Below are 14,010 nucleotides of genomic sequence, written 5' to 3'. Positions count from 1 at the left end.
GATGAAGTTGATGCATCCGATGAAGTGAGCTGTAGCTCACGAAAGCTTATGCTCAAATAAATTGGTTAGTCTCTAAGGTGCCACAAGTACTCCTTTTCTTTTTGCAAATACAGACGAACACAGCTGTTACTCTGAAACCTGTCATAATAAGTTGTTTCTGTGTATCAACATTACTAGAATTATTTTAATACTTTCAGAATGCAAAGAAAAATTTTGGGGAAAAATCTGCTGAAAATGTAATGTCAAGTGAACAACTGATTTTTATTTAACTGTATGTCAGAAATTGAGTAGGAAAAGTTTTACATTGATCCCTTATGAAATTTAGAAAAGAAATTAGATAAATTCTTAAATTTTCTTTGGGTGCAGGACATAAAGAATTAAAATTAAAAACAAAAATTGTACAAAGTTTATTTAAAATGAGACAATGTTATTGAAGAGCATAATTATTTTTTTACAAAATGTACAGCCACATAGGTATTTTATAAACATAAATAACCATCAAAGATTATGACCTATGTTTTTACGGTATGCAACATGACTTAAAAACAGAGCTAAGACATTCAGGATTCTTTTCTAAAGTCTAGATTGAACATTTTTACTTCCTAAGAGAGGTTAGCGGTTAACACTTTTCTATCCATAAATGAATATGCACTTACAACTGTCTGATAGATACATTATGCTTTTCTTAAGATTATAGTAAAGTTAATTGCATAATTATGGCTACATATAAACATCAAATACTACCATAAACATTAAAACCTACATATTTGTCCATAAAGTGTAACTATTAAATATTTATCTTTTACCATTCTTTTTCATGTTCTTTACTAGGTATTATATCTAAATAGAAGTACACAGACATATGTGAATGGTAAATAATAACTATTAAAATAATAGCTCTTTCAGCGGTATAATGTTGGTCTAATTTTTGAAAATGTTCAAAGCTACAATGCTTTGCTGTTTCCCACATGACTATTTGTTGGTATGTAGAAAAGAATGACTATCTTTTTATGGCACTGGTGATTTTCCAAAGTTCCTGAAGGGGTCATTTGTGATTCCATTGTTTTTCCCAACTTAGAGAAATCTGAAACTCCTGTGAAGTTGTTCCAGTAGGAGTCTGATAAGGTTCTGAATGTGGTGACGGCTTATACATGGACACCTGCGCTGATTAGAATGCTGCACTATCACATCGCATTTTCTTGACTGGTTTCCTCTTTCATTCTTCTTTCTGTTAGAAAGAATGGTTTGGGAAGGCAAAAATCACATTTGATTTAAAATCATTGCACTGTCCATTCCATTCATCTTTAAAGAGGGTCATGGATGTTCAGTAGCTCCCTACATTTTGACACGGAAAAAGTGTATTGACTTTACAAGGCCACCATAGTTTTTGTTTTTATTTGTAATAGTTAGTTACCAGAATTTCATCTCATTATTTGATTGCATGAATTAGGCACCTCACTTCTGATGTGTCGTTGCAAGGAGCTGTGAAGTGCGTGGGTTTAAAAAAATCAAATGCATTCTTGACCTCTGGCCCAGGAAGGAATGGCTTTCTTTTTATTTAAGTTTCTCTTTCACTATGGTGCCACATTCCCAATAGTGTTTTCCTTTTAATTAGAGGACCTGATTACTACAGAAAATCAAGGTTAATCAAACAATGGTTTTCTTCGGTGGTTTGTTTTTTATTTGTACTGGTTGAACAGGGTGTTTGTAGTGGAAGCCAATATCCTTAAATGCAGTGGTCATAGTTTGCTTATTCTGCTTCATTTGAATCAGGTAAACAGTAGATATCACCCAGGAAGCCTCATTTTGTTTAAATCTGTTAAATAAGTAAATCATTCAACAGCCATTGCTGTTTGTGTAGGCTTGAAGGAGCCTGTGAGTCTCATAATTATGTTTCAAGAGGTCTGCTAGGAAGGCTAATAGATCCAAACTACTGAATTCCCAGATACATTACAACTGTCTCCTGTGACAGTTCAATTTCCAGAAAGAAAATGGTAAGCTTTGTAATAACAGCTCATTAGATAGAAGGAAATATGGTCTTGTGCTTAAGGCACTGGAGTGGGACTTGGAAGATCTGGGTTGAATTCTGCCCCAGATTTTTGTGCCCCAATGAGGCACTTAGAGCCAGATCTACAGAGAGATTCAGGTACCTAACTTACACTTTTAGGCACCACTGTGAGCCACAAAATCCCCACTTGGCCGCCACCTAACTCTGTAGGAGCCTAAACTCATACAGGCCTAACTTTTGCTGTAAAAAAATCTCCTGGGTGCCTAAGTTTCTGCCTCTGGGCATGCACGCTGCTGCCTCAGGCATCCTGGTGCCTGTCTATCTCCCATCTAAGCCCCAATGCAATTCTCAAATTAGGGAAGATATGTGCCCATCCTTCTAGCTCACCTGCAGGGCCTGATATGGTGGTTTATTTAGAGCACACCTAAGGGCTGGTCTACACTGGAAACTTACATTGGCATAGCTACGTGTCTCAAGGGTATAAAAAATCCACACCTCTGAGAGATGTAGCTATGCTGACCTAACCCCTGGTATAGACCGTGCTAGGTCAACAGAAGAATTCTTTTGTCAACCTCATTTCTGCCTCTTGGGGAGGTGAATCAGCTATAGCAATTGAAGAACCCCTTCTGTCATAGTAATGAGTATCTACATTGAAGTGCTCCAATGGTGTAACTGCAGCATTTTAAGTGTAGATGACAGCTATGGCCCTACCAAATTCACAGCTATGAAAAACATGTCACGAACCGTGAAATCTGGTCTTCTGTGTACTTCTACCCTGTACTATACAGATTTCACAGGGGAGACCAGCATTTCTCAATTTGTGGGTCCTGACCCAAAAGGGAGTTGTAGCTGGGTTACAAGGTTATTTTAGGGGGTCACGGTATTACCACTCTTACTTCTGCCCTGCCTTCAGAGCTGGGTGGTTGGAGAGTGGCAGCTTTTGGCTGGGTGCCCAGCTCTGAAGGCAGCGCCCTGCCAACAGCAGCACAGAAGTAAGGGTGGCAATACCATACCATGCCACCCTTACTTCTGCATTGCTGTCTTCAGAGCTGGGCAGCTGGAGAGTGATGGCTCCTGACTGAGGGCCCAGTTCTGCAGGCAACAGTGCAGAAGTAAGGGTGGCAATACCATACCATGCCATCCTTACCTCTGCGCTGCTGCTGGCGACGGCTTTGCCTTCAGAGCTGGGCTCCCAACCAGCAGCCGCCACTGTCCAGCTACCCAGCTCTGAAGGCAGTGCTGCCGCCAGTAGCGGCACAGAAGTAAGGATAGCAGTACCGCAACCCCCCTACAATAACCTTGTGACCCCCAACAACTCCTTTTTGGGTTCGGGCCCTATAATTACAACACACTGAAATTTCAGATTTCAATAACTGAAATCATGAAATTTATGATTTTTAAAATCCTATGACTGAAATTGACCAAAATGGGCCATGAATTTGGTAGGGCCCTAATGATAGCCTAACTCTGTGTAAAAGGGTGCGGGGAGGAGGCAACAGCAGTGGCTTTCCTTAAAACTGTTAGTCCAGTGGTTAGGGCTCTCACCTGGGCTGTGGGGGACCATGGTTCAGTTCCCCCTTCTGCCTGATAAGGAAAAGGGATTTGAACAAGGATCTCTCAGGAGAGTGCCCTAACCACTAAACTATGGGATATTCTGATGTGGGTCTCTCTTGTTAAAGCCTGGCCATTGAAATTAAATATTAACTGGGCGAGAGAGTGAAAGTATTCTGCAGACCAGTGGTTACAGTATTCACCTCCTCATCAGGCACAGGTGAGAATTGAAAATGGGGTCTTCCACATCCTGGTTGAGTCACTGGCTTGTGTAGAGGCAGTCAGGTGCCTAAGCTGGGTGTTGCAAAAACTGGCTGTTTCAAGGCCTAACTTGCCTGATTCCAGGAAGGAGGTTTCCAGCTGTGAATCACTAGCTGGATTCCTCCCTGCAGCGGGACTTAGGTGCTGAACACTATCAGGGCAGGGCTTAGGATACACCCCTCTTGTCAGCACCTCCCATTGGCTATCTTTGGCGACCCCTGCCCAGCATGCTGGCTTTTATGGATCCCTTTCTAAAGCAACTATCTCTCCCCCTTCCTTGTATAGGGACCTTAGGTGCCTCACTGCAACTTGTTGCATCCGATGAAGTGAGCTGTAGCTCACGAAAGCTTATACTCAAATAAATTGGTTAGTCTCTAAGGTGCCACTAGTACTCCTTTTCTTTTTGTATATCCCAGTGATTTTCAAGACACCTAAAAGTTAGGTTTTGCAACACGCCACACTGTATCACTTAAGTCTCTCTGTGGATCCAGGCCTCAATTCTCTGTCTGTAAAATGAGAATAATAATACTTTCTTTGTCTCTCTTGTCTGTTTAGACTGTAAACTCTTTGGGGTTGGAACTGTCTCTTACTATAGATGTGTCCTGCTACAATGTGGTCCTGATTGTGGTTGGGGTCTCTAGATGCCACTGTAACTAAATAAAGATGCTAAATTACAATTTTAGTAAATACACAAAAATATACGTCCAGTTTAAAACTGGAAAGGAAATGGCCCACTTAGGATATAAGGCGTGCTTTTTTTCAGAAGCACTGAGCACCCACAGCTCCTGCTGAAATCAGTAAGAGCTGAAGATGCTAAACCCCTCCTCCCCCCCAAAATCAAGCCCTGTAGACTTCTAAACAGCTTGACAGAACAGTATTACAACAGTCTTTAGCTAAATGTCGATACAATTGGTTATGAATTAATGAGTACCGTTTTTTGCTATGTCACTGACTTTTTTCTTACTAGAAATCAGCTCCCTGAATGAAAGCAGATAACGTTGAAAATACCTTTTAGTCTGGCAAATTGATATACTGTACGGGGAAGAAGGGGAAAAAAAACCAGAGTAAGTGCATATTTATCACCCAGACAGTGCAATTTGAAGCCAAATACACTATTTCAGGGGCACATTAGAGAAAATGTAGATAGTCTGTGCACAGACTATCTCTAGTCTATAGATGCAGGATTGGGGGGAAGGAGTGTTGAGTCCACTGTCTTAATGAGAACTGAAGCAAGTCATTCAGGAGCAACTCAATAAGCCCCCTGCTCCTAAACTAAATTCCACTATCCCTCTCTATCATTCAGCTCACTTAGCTCCTGCCTGCCTGCTGAGTGAGCTGATCTGATTGCTTAGCTGGTTATGTTTATGCTGATACTGATGAGGGATCTTGTCTTGACTGTCTCTTGTTGAAATGAGCAGGCAGGTGGGCCTCTGTGCTCAATATTGAAGCACCAGTTAGGCAGATCTATCTTTAAACATCTTTACACACTTCAATATGAGCATGCTTTTAAACCTGCACCCTGAAAATATTCTAGTTACTGCCTCAATGCAATGTTGGAGTAAATCTGGGGTTATGCTGAAGATATCTTAATCATTCCTTAGGTGTTCAGTTTTCCAGCTTCCTGTGCTTTTTGTAGGTATGTCATATACACATACCATTGTGTTTATAGATCAGTGCAGCCAGTTAACAAATTGAAAGCTCTTGGATCCTCCTAGTATAGATTTTGTCATTATTTATTAATTATGCTGACATGCCTGGGACTAGCACATTATCTGGACTATAACAAAGAGTTTAAAAGATGCAAAACTATTGATGGCATGTTTTATTAATTCTTAAATTGCATGCTTCCCTGAAAGGGAGTCTTGGTATCCTTTTAATGCCTACGTACTATATTTACATATGCTACCTGTATGCTTCTGGAGTCACTGAAATGTATTTGAATATGCACATATTTGAATGCGTATTCTGTAATCCGCTATAGAGCATTAATGTTTTGCACCTGCATAGCCTTTCATCCAAGGATCTCAAAGCCCCTTGCTGACATTAATTAAGCTTCAGAATCCCCTTTGAAGTAGGTAAGTGGTATCTCCATTTTACTGATGGGGAACATAGGGCAAAGAGTAAGAGAGATCAAGTGACTTGCCCCACCTCACACAGCAAATCAGCTACAGGTATTAACTGAGTACTCTTCCTGCCTAGCCTAAAGTTCTCATCACTGGCCAGCGCTTCCTTTTTAAACATTTGGGGTTAGTTTTTCATGCAAAGAGAAATGTATTCAGAACTACAATAGTACAGTGGGAAGTGTTTCTAACCCAGCAACTGTTGCAGATATAACAGATTCAAGAATTTTCAGTCTGTATAAGGAGCGGAGGGAGTTTGAATTTGCCTAGGGGGAGAAGTATAAGGGAACGCTAATATGGGACAGCCCGTTATCCAAAGGAGCTGATTTCTTGTGCAGAATCTGCCATACTGAAAACACTGTAATCAAGTCCAATAACCCTAGCACATCTGGGATCCTGCCATGGAGTTTAAATAAAGCATATTTTTTTCCCTCCTGCTTTTTCAAAGCCTTGTTTTCAGAACAAAGAAATCGCAAGGACTCGAGACCAAATGAAATCATGTTTGTGGTTTGGTTAGTAAAATGCAGCGCAAACGGTTTTGAAATGTAAGCAGAATTTGGAAATGTGCTTATTCTGGACAGCCTGTTCAGCAGTGTTTCCAAAGAAATGTATAGGGAAGTTTTGATAATTACATCCTCCTTGGCGCCTGGATTTATTACCGAACTCTCCTAACTTTAGCAAAGCAAGGTTGGATTTCAGATACCTCAGGGGAAGGGCACTCTGGAGTGGAGAGGCATACATCTCCTGTGGGAGCAGTTGTGTCTGTGCAGCTTTCTGCGCAGGGCCAGGTTAGCTGAAAGGCAGAAGCGGGAATTGAAACCACACAGTTTAAATCGAAAACTTCAACAATCAGACAATTACACTTGTCTATAATACTGAGCACCAGCATGCAAAAGAGCTATGCTATCCAGGCGTCACCTCGGGCATTGATGTCCTACACCGACCTATTTGTTTTTGCATTCCCCTCCTCCCGGATTTCTAAGCATTTCTGGCAAATGCTATTGGATATTAAGCAACAAAGCGAACGGAAAGAAAGACAAACAGCTTTGCACTGAATCATGCTGCTTCTTCCATACGATTCATGCTAGTTGTCCTCACAGCCTCCCCCCTCCCTTTTTTTTTGTTGGTTAAAAAATATCCCTTAAAATTCTAGATTTCTTCCCATTTCAGAAATAGCGTGTTCCCCCACGTGCCATAAACTTGTTGACAAAGCATATTCAAAAATAGCAGTCACCGTTCCGGGAGCAGAAGGTATAGCACCCCAAACATTTTGAGCAGTTTCGTAAAATAAATGCCTTTCTGAATCGGGACCACAGTGCCCTCTACCTTACAGGATGAATCCTTTCCTTATATACTTTGTATACCAAGCCCCTTGTCTACATGCTCTGATTTCAAGTTAGGACGCAATTTGGCTCAACAGCGGGCGACTAGCAGTCAGTTTGCGTTGATTTCTGCACCGACGAAGACAGCCATAGAGTCACATTTGAGATGTGCTCCCTCCCCAGTTGATAAAACTTCCCCTGAACCAAAAAGAAGAGTCAGAAATGCAATCAGCAGTGGGGCGCGTTGTTACCTTCTCTGCTCCTGCTGACCCCTTTCTTTAGCCTTAATCAGGAAATAGAGTGAAATGAGTGTATGTTGGTGTGGTTATCACAATTGCCTAACTTAAAGACTATAACTATACTGCTTGGAATTTTGCTTCCATATTTTGTTCATTCAAAAACCTCGGTTAGGTATTCTTTAATAGGTGTGTGGAAGTTTTGAATGGCTGGTTGTTTGAGAGCCGTCTAACAATAATTGTACAGCAAACCGCTTCTTTTTTACTACCGCTTTTTATGATAAATATGATCAAAGCAGTACTTTAAAGTCGTCATAGGAAACATTAAAATTGCGATCAACGTAGATCCCAGATCTGAATGATAGGTTACCGTCAATGGTAAGGAGTAAACAAAATTGCCTCGCAGCGAGTGTAGAACTCTTTCCCTTCCCCTCCCCCCCGCATCCAATATTCGCAAAGATGCTACTCCAGACCTTTTAAACACACGTATTGCTCCGTAAAGTGATTATAGCTGTTGACGTGTCTTAACAGCTTCATTTTGTTTCATCGTGATTTTTATCAGGGCGTAAACTCAGCCTAGTCCAGTCAATCATCAAAGCTAAGTGCTGTGGATGCTACAAACCAAGGTACGTTTGATGTAGCTGATGTAACATTCGTCTGATCGTGTTTTCTCAGGAGCAGGCATGGAAATGCAACATCTTTAGATCTGGTTTAAATCTTAATTTCTTTAGACCTTTTAGTAGTTACACTATATACATGTATATCTTTATTACTATTAATATGTCTCTAGACCCAGGACTTTAAAAATTCTGCAAAACAAATAGCAATGGAAGTACAATAACTAAGAATAAGTGTTTGGAACAAAGTCAAAGCAATAAACTTAAACTGTATAGTCGGTACTCCTATAAAATATACATATTAACATGTAATGTGAGGACACAGTTCCTACCTGGCCTCTGTCCATTGATAAGGAGTAGACTCATCATGAGAAAAAATAAGATGTAAAGGAGCTGTTGGAATCTCATTTTGCAGTCACACAAAATAGGTGAAATATTTATAATACTTGCAGCAAATAAAAAAATCCTTAAAATGCCTCTGCAGTATCTGTGTCTCTGCTCACATCCTAATGACAAGCTCCAGAATGAACTGCCAGTTGCATTTTCCAACAAGGTTAATGATCACATAAGACAAGGTTATTGGGTGGTTCTGCACTGTGGTCAGTGCCTCCCTCTTTTCTCTCTCCCTTTCCCTTCTCTTTTTTGTCACTCCCCCTTATTTTCCATAAGCAAACAATGAAGGGATGAAAAGTCCATGTAAACAGTAGCTTCTGTCAATATATATGGTGCAGGGAGCCCTGAACAATGGAGCAGCTTCACGTTAAATTCAACCCAGTCAGGGAGAAATATGTAAAACAAGGCATGATGTTCCCTCCCTCCATTTGCAACTGTTTAAACTCTGCATTGCCCATGCTTTCTGCATGTTGGTCCCACATGCAGAAAGCAATGGAAATGACAGGAAGTCCCCCCCCCCCTTTTGTCCCTTCTGAAAGAATGCTGAAGCACAAACTTAAGCTCCCCCAAAGCATTGTAGTCCTTGTTGCTGCCCAAATGTTTTATCTCTTCTAAACTAGCTGCAAAGTAGTGTCTATTCAAAGCGAAACTGTTAAACCTAATGTGTGGCTTTTGTATCATCAAGTGTTCCTACAAGCTCAGAATATCCTGGAATGAATATATAAGACTTTTGACACTTCTTTTGGTAATATGAATCGGTAGAGCTATGACTTTGTTAAATTATATTAACTGGTCTGCAACAATTTGAATATGGGGAGGAGATTAAAAAGGATTTAGTATTTATAAAACCCACCTAGATATTCATTATGTTCTTTACTCAAATAAGGTGATAAACTGCCTTTAACAAAACTGTGCTGAAACAGTGTGATATACAATAAAAACACAGCTATGTAGAGCTCTAGAGAGAAAAGAGAGAGTCCTAAGGACTACCCTGCAAAACCCTTATTGAGGCACATAGTATCTTTACAAAAAGAAAAGGAGTACTAGTGGCACCTTAGAGACTAACCAATTTATTTGAGCATAAGCTTTCGTGAGCTACAGCTCACTTCATCGGATGCAGTGAGCTATAGCTCACGAAAGCTTATGCTCAGATAAATTGGTTAGTCTCTAAGGTGCCACAAGTACTCCTTTTCTTTTTGCGAATACAGACTAACACGGCTGCTACTCTGAAACCTGATAGTATCTTTGAAATACTGGTATGAGTTAAAATTTGATTAGAGTGATCCTTACTATTTATTCTCAACCTGCTGAATTCCTAGAGTGGAATACAGACTAGTACCATAGAAAATGGAAATATGACCCTTAAAGAAAATATCCTGTAGAATTTATAGAGAGACTTTTCTACAGAAAAGTTTAACCCACCCTATTAAATTTAATAGAGAATTAAATCCCTGTTAAATAATTCTCTAGGATTCTTTTAAAAACTGTATTCTATTTTCCTCCTATTCAATTTTATAGAACTTTTCTGTAAGAGAAAGGACATTGTTATGGGACGAGTGATCTGATATGAATACGGGATGTGTGTGTAAACAACATTGAATAATAAAAATGTAACTTGCAGCTTGATTCAAATAATTATTTGAAGGTTGAAACTTATTGAGGAAGATGCTAGACTGACAGCACTAGAAAATGAAGTCCTCTGTTGTTGGTTAGGTTTCAGAGTAGCAGCCGTGTTAGTCTGTATCCTCAAAAAGAAAAGGAGGACTTGTGGCACCTTAGAGACTAACCAATTTATTTGAGCATGAGCTTTCGTGAGCTACAGCTCACTTCATCGGATGCAGATGAAGTGAGCTGTAGCTCACGAAAGCTTGTGCTCAAATAAATTGGTTAGTCTCTAAGGTGCCACGAGTACTCCTTTTCTTTTTGTTGATGGATAGAATCATAGAGCTGGTGTACTACCAGACATTGTTAACTTCCCCAGATTGCTCTTTAAAAGTTAGGGTATATCTACGCTATGGAAATGATGCCCACTATGGCAGTGCAGTATAGACTCAGCCTACACTGCCAAAAGGAGTTTTTCTGTTGGTATCAGAACACCACCTTCCCTAGTGACAGTAGCTACGCTGATGGAATACTTCTGTTGAAATAGCTGCATTGATACTGGGGGTTAAGTCAGCATTGGTCAGTGGTGTGTTTTTCCCCCCACACCCTGACCAATATATCTGTGTTTTTTAAGTATAGACCAGGCCTTAGAGGTTAGTTCATTCTCTCTGTCCATTCAGTCTTTAACCCTTTAGATTAGACTTTCAATTATTATTATTAATATTAGTGCCTAGAAATCTCAACTGAAATCAGGGCCACTTGTGCTAAATGCTGGTAGATACTCCTTGTCCAAGGGTTTACAATCTAAAAAGACAGAGCTGAATGGGGAACTGATTTGCCCAAGACCACACAGCAAATCAGTGGCAGAACCAGGATTAGAAACCAAATCTTCTAAATCTCAGTCCAGTACTCTATCCACAGGACCACCTTTTTGGTGGTGTGTATATCTGCTCACTAGGAATTAGAACATTGTGTCTGACTCCTTTTCATACACGCTCCTAAAGGATAAAGACTTTCAATCAGAACTGACCTGCATTTGCCTCAAACCAATAACTTAGAGGTGAAAAGCGCTTAAATTCCAGGGTGATAGGTACTTTGTAAATACTTTAAAAGATAGAGAGACCATTGCCAATTTCCCCAGGCTATGCAGTCCTTTCAGGCTGTAGAGCAGAGGTGGGCAAACTACGGCCTATGGCCACATCCAGCCTGCGGGAGCCTCCTGCCCGGTCCCTGAGCTCCTGGCCGGGAGGCTAGTCCCCAGCTCCTCCTCTGCTGTCCCCCCTCCCCTGCAGCCTCAGTTCACTGTGCTGCCGCCGGTGCAATGCTCCGGGCAGTGGGCTGCGAGCTCTCTCCGGGCAGCGCAGCTGCAGAGCTTCGGCCTGACCCAGTGCTCTGTGCTGCACGGTGGCGTGGCTGGCATCAGCCAGGCGGCATGGCTGCCTGTCCTGGTGCTCTGGGCAGCGCGGCTGTAATGCCGTCAGCTGCCAGTGCTCCAGGCTATGCTGTAAGGGGGTGGGGGGGTTGGATAGAGGCAGGGGAGTTCGGGGTGGTGGTCAGGGGGCGGGATTGTGGATAGGTGTTGGGGAGGTCAGAGGATGGAGAACAGGGGGGTTGAATGGGGGCAGTCAGGAAGGAGGGGGAGTTGGATGGGGCGATGGGCAGGCAGGGGTTCTGGGAGCAGTCAGGGAGAAGGGGTGGTTGGATGGGACAGGGGTTCCAGGAGGGCAGTCAGTAATGAGAGGAGGGGTTGGATGGGGCAGCAGAGGGGATCCGAGGGCGGTAAGGGGACAGGGAGGGGTGGATGTGGCAGGGGTCCTGGGGGCGGGGGGGGGGCAATCAGGGAACAGGGGAGGTTGGATGGGTCAGGAGTCCCGGGAGGGCCGTCAGGGGGCAAGAAGCAGGGGGGATCTGATAGGGGGCAGGGGCCAGGCCACACCTGGCTGTTTGGGGAGGCACAGCCTCCCCTAACTGGCCCTCCATACAATTTCGGAAACCCAATGTGGCCCTCAGGCCAAAAAGGTTGCCTGCCTCTGCTATAGAACCTACAAATATTTTGAGCAGAATTACTTAAAGATACAACTGAAATATTTGATGCATAAAAATAATATACAGCATTCTAGGCTCAATATTCTTACCTTTTCTGACTGTATTGTTTATTCAGTATACTATCTAAAATTATACAAAAATTAATTTACATGTCTGGCCCATGCCTCTATAATGTGGTTATCATAGCTCTCCTAGGAATTTGTCTTAGATTAGAGAGTTCCTTGACACGCTCCTGCTGTAGAAATTGCTGACAAACCGATAGTTTGAGTTTTGATGTACAATTTTTTTTTAAATTTAGATTCATTTCAAATCTACCCTTAATTCTCTTATCATAGCCAGTGCTTGAACAGACGCAAACAAACAAAAACATGATAGTGTATTTCTTCTCCCCATCTTTTTTTCTTTTTCTTTTTAATTGGCCCAAAAGAAATGGGAAAGCATTTAAAGGTGCATCGGAGATCTGGACAAGTGTAGGGTATGTTGCTGGCAGATGCTCTGTGCTGTAGGGATGATTCCCTGGATCAATGGATTTCTACCCTCAACCCCTTTAGTTGTTGAGAAGCAAGGAGCAGAGGTTGACTTTGTCATTCATTATCTGTGTTGCTGCTGGTACTCCAGCCCAGGGTTCTCACATGTGAAAAATGGGTGAAGTTATTTGCTCACAATCAATCAGGAAGTAAAGGTGCAGTTAGTGTTAGAATAGTGGAGACTAGAATAGGTAACTTTTTATTTATTTTAAAGAAAAGAACAAGGCCTGTCTCCTACTTCCCTTCTCTGATCTTCCTTTAATATCAATATCATTATAGACAGTGCAGGTTGCAATGCCTAAAGTTAAGGTTGCCTGACTTTTTCCAGTATAAGACCCTGTTTTCAGTTGTTTAAAGTTTTCCCAAATTTAAACCATCTGGCAGAAATTTTTCTATACTTGGCTGTCTGCCTAAGACTGATTTTTTTTTCACTCCCAAAAAGTTTCAGCTAAAATGGTTCAGCCATTTCTGAGAGCAAGTTTAGAGGAAAATACGTTAATTTGCCTATATTTTAAAAAAATTACAGGCATTTCACTGAGAAGCTCTGGCAACTCATACTTTGGAGCAAGGGCTTAAAATTTGGCAGTGGGGGAGGATCACCCTACTGTTAGATAGGTGTTTCCTTTGTAAAGAGCTTTTGAAATCTACTGATGAAAAGTGCTATATAAGAGCTAGTTATTTATTATTTTACCATCTCCATGAACATACGCCCACATTTGGCCAAGTTATCAGCCTCTGAAGAAACCTCGTACGCAATAGAGACTTAGTGTTCAGTGGCTACATTCTCTGAATATTTTTACTGCACTGTGATGACCAGATTGAACATGAACCATCCCTACTGTGCAAGGGTTTCATCTCAGATCTTCAGGGGCTGAGCAGGATGCTGGAACAGGTAGCAAGAAGACTGTTTTCCGTTTTCACTGCTCCCCCTGCTGGCACCCAGAGAATGCTGAAAACAAGTACGAGGCAGCCTGACATGAATGCAGAGGTATGATGAATGGTGCTATATATAGGTGGATGGGTGAGGAACTCCGAGTAGGAGATGTAGAGTGAGGGGTTGGGAGCAGAAGCCCTGGAGAGGGAGACAATAGAAGCAGAGAAGATAGGAGCAGGGGAGAACAAAGGTGTGGGGTGGGGGAACAAACAGGAGTTGAGGGGAAAGCAGTAGGGAAGGGATAGAAGTGGAGAGGAAGAGAAGGTGGGCAGGGACTAGGGGAGGATAGGAGTAGGGGGAAACATGGATACGGTGTGGGAGGGTGGACAGGAGTTGGGAGGGGATAATAGTGGGGAAGGGAGGGAACAGGAGTAGGACCTGAGGAAACAGGGA

The 14,010-nt window shown here is 41.9% G+C and overlaps 1 protein-coding gene across 1 annotated transcript; it reads right to left on the bottom strand.

Moving 5' to 3' along the window:
• Positions 1 to 383: 383 nt before the first annotated feature.
• Positions 384 to 8,964, bottom strand: APELA (apelin receptor early endogenous ligand). Its single transcript, XM_048847954.2, has 3 exons — positions 8,448 to 8,964; positions 6,644 to 6,733; positions 384 to 1,228 (listed from the first exon to the last, which is right to left on the bottom strand). The coding sequence occupies exons 1-2, from the start codon at positions 8,521 to 8,523 to the stop codon at positions 6,645 to 6,647; spliced, it is 165 nt and encodes a 54-aa protein (XP_048703911.1). The 5' UTR covers positions 8,524 to 8,964; the 3' UTR covers positions 384 to 1,228; position 6,644.
• Between the last annotated feature and the right edge of the window lie 5,046 nt (positions 8,965 to 14,010).

The sequence above is a fragment of the Caretta caretta genome, chromosome 4 (genome assembly GCF_965140235.1).
Source record: "Caretta caretta isolate rCarCar2 chromosome 4, rCarCar1.hap1, whole genome shotgun sequence".
Classification (NCBI taxonomy): domain Eukaryota; kingdom Metazoa; phylum Chordata; order Testudines; family Cheloniidae; genus Caretta; species Caretta caretta.
This window is presented reverse-complemented; position numbering and strand designations above follow the sequence as displayed.

Excerpts from the sequence above, each read along its gene's own strand:
- APELA (XM_048847954.2), bottom strand. The coding sequence starts at position 8,523 with ATGAGATTCCAACAGCTCCTTTACATCTTATTTTTTCTCATGATGAGT. Across the intron at positions 6,734-8,447 it reads TATCAATGGACAGAGGCCAG|CTAACCTGGCCCTGCGCAGA; the intron begins GTAGGAACTGTG and ends TCTGCCTTTCAG.